The sequence below is a fragment of the Carlito syrichta genome, unplaced genomic scaffold (assembly GCF_000164805.1).
Source record: "Carlito syrichta isolate Samal-C Ts95f unplaced genomic scaffold, Tarsius_syrichta-2.0.1 Scaffold305137, whole genome shotgun sequence".
Lineage (NCBI taxonomy): Eukaryota > Metazoa > Chordata > Mammalia > Primates > Tarsiidae > Carlito > Carlito syrichta.
Window position 1 is genome coordinate 195,884 of NW_007249233.1, and position 2,855 is coordinate 198,738.

The 2,855-nt window shown below is 47.4% G+C and overlaps 1 protein-coding gene across 2 annotated transcripts in view; it reads right to left on the bottom strand.

Annotated features, from left to right (window-relative positions):
• The window catches only part of EYA2 (EYA transcriptional coactivator and phosphatase 2), a 192,252-nt gene extending 189,601 nt beyond the window's left edge, over positions 1-2,651 (bottom strand). Inside the window, exon 1 of one of the 2 annotated variants that reach the window (XM_008061187.1) lies at positions 2,540-2,648. In XM_008061187.1, the coding sequence (XP_008059378.1) occupies positions 2,540-2,648 (109 nt within the window). Of the gene's footprint in view, positions 1-2,539 lie in introns of both variants that reach the window. The other variant, XM_008061188.1, reaches the window with a different exon arrangement.
• Between the last annotated feature and the right edge of the window lie 204 nt (positions 2,652-2,855).

The window sequence follows — 2,855 nt, forward strand, 5'->3', positions numbered from 1 at the left end:
CCACTCACCTCAGCCTCCCAAAGCGCAGGATTACAGGCTGAGCCACCGAGCCTGGCCACATCTACCTCGAAAGCAACTTTTATTAACACTAACATGCTAGATATCTTATATACATATATATTTTTGAGTCAAAGTCTCACTCTGTCACCCAGACTGGAGTGCAGGGGCACCCTCACGGCCATCAAGCCTCGACCTACTGGGCTCAGGCGATCCTTCTGTCTCAGCCTTCCAAGTAGCTGGAACTACAGATACATGCCACAACGCCCGGTTAGGAGTGCAATAATTAAATAAGAAACAGTACAGTGCACTGACTGGGAGAACAGTCTTTGAAGTCAGACTACGTAGGTTCAAATTTGGACTATCATTTATCTGTGCCATCTCAATCAAGTTAGTTAACCTCCCTGTGCCTCAGTTTCCTGATCTGTAACATGGGGTTAATAACAGGACACACTTTTTGGAGTTGCAGGGATTAAATGAGTTGGTAGAATAATGTTTGGCACATGACAAGTGCTAAGGGTTTACTCTGATGGTGATGGAGAAGGAGAAGGGAATGAATCAGACTGACATTGCTTTCAACAGTGCCTGACACGAAGTATGTGCTCACAAAAATGGAAACAAAAAGGAGGGCAGAGACTCACCTGAGGGACAGGGGCCTCTCCGCTCTCACCATTGGCAGCCAGGCGGGCATGTGGACCCAGGGCTGCTGAAGCCTTCATCATTTCAAGAGAAACCAGGACTCCACACTTTCATGTGGACGCTTTTGACTTTTATAAGTTCAATTTAACTTAAGAAGCATAGTATAAACCAAAGACATGTTCATGGCCAGGCGCAGCTGTGGGCTGCAGGTCTGCACGATGTTGTTGAATTCACTGTGGTTATTTGATTCAGGGGAGAACCACAGTGGAGTCAGTTTAATCTTGGACCACACCCCCAAGGTGTGCTGGGCACTTGAAACCATGGCCTCATTTCATCCTTGCAGTCAGCACCCTTTGAAGTGGGTCATCCCCATGGCCCCATTGGACAGGTGAGATAGTTGAAGCTTAGACAGGTTAACAGTTTGCCCAAGATCATTTGGTTGGGAAGCAGTGGGCCTGAGATTCCTCACTCAGCAGCCTATAGCCTTTCCTGTAGCTACCGGCTCTAAAATGAAGTCTTTTTTTTTTTTTTTTAAAGAAACAGGGTCTTGCTCTGTTGCCTAGGCTGGAGGACTGTGGCATAATCACAGCTCACTGCAGTCTCAAACTCCTAGGCTCAAGCAGTTCTCCCACCTCAGCCTTCCGAATAGCTAGGACTGTAGGCACACTACCACACTTGGCCAATTTTTTTTGTAGACAGAGTCTTGTCGTGTTGCCCAGACTGGAGTCAAATTTCTGGCCTCAAGTGATCCTCCCACCTCAGCCTCCCAAAGCACTGGAATTACAGGTGACAGTCACTGTGCCCAGGCTAAAATGAAGACAGACTTAAGTTGGCTTGTGCCTCTACTCAGAAAGAAAATGAGGAACGTCTTTGAACAGGGTTCAATAAATTTTCTCAAATTCTCAACGAACCCAGGGCAGTTTACACAGAAGCTCCAAATTGCCAGGAAGAATGAGGATGTATCCTCTGCCATCCAGTGTTGGCATGGGCACCCAATTCTCCCGGTGGTACTTTCTTCAGGGCTGTTCCAGCTGTGTAACTAGCATGCAGGTGAAATGTCCACCGTCTTGGCGACAGCAATAATTACTCATGGAAGCCTGGATTTGCTCAGAGCAAATAGATGCCTTGTAACGTTGTAGTCCCTTAGACACATGTCGCTTTGGCTTTCCACGACAGTTACATGGCATTTGTGCCCCATGTGCAGGCGTCACACACAGACAGGGCAAGAGAAACCACGAGGGATCTCGGAACACCAGCAAGCAAGCCCCACAGCCGGCCAAGGAAAGGGTTAAGCCCAATGGTTAAACATAATAGCTTAATGCCTTTTGCTAACTCCAAGCTCTACCAGGAAGGCTGACAGATCCCAAACAGAACAAACAATAGCTGGAATTGTTCTCGTGAAAACTCGTTCAGCAGCACCACTTGCCAATAATCTTTAAACCAGCTTTCATTCTCCTCTGCTTCCTTGACTCTAACCCTACCCGAAAGCAGAAGGCAGACAAGTTCCCGTCCCTGTGTCAAACCCTCTTAGACAGAACGCCTGCTTGGGCAAGGGGATGGCTGAGGCAGGTGGAGAGGACAGAGCTCAGGGCCGAAGACTGCACCACTGCAGATGCACCTAGGCCAGGCCTGGAACATGCCCCAAAGTGACTATCGTCCACGGTGATGTTGGCCTCTCTCAGAACTGGAGACTAAGGCAGGAAGTTCAGAACACGAACGAGCACATGTTTACCTAATGAGAGACCACACGGCTAGCGATGCTCGCCAAAGTTTGGTTCCAGAGGCAACCATTTAAATGGCAGGCGGACAGTACTTTGGAAAGGATGCCTGTCCATCCCTTACTATATGTGTGGGGCCAGCCAGGACCCATACCTGTAGGCCACACTCTCAGCGGGAGGCTTACCTTCTCTGCCACTCAGTGTCCACACAGCGGCGTCAGCACGGTTAAACTTCAGTTTATCCAGACAGTCGCTGTTTACAGTGAGGCTGGGTGAGATCACTAGTTCTAGCATTTCCTTGTACCTGGAAGAAAACAAAGGGAAATAGAATGTATTCATTAATTATGCATGCTTACTAATGATTCCTATTTCTTTCCCTAAGACTATAAATATTAAAGCTGATTACCTAAACCCAGCCTTCTTATAAATTCTACATGATAAAAATTCACTAAACTTTTCATCAAAGGAAAATGAGGAATTAAAATGAAGTACTTGCTCCCC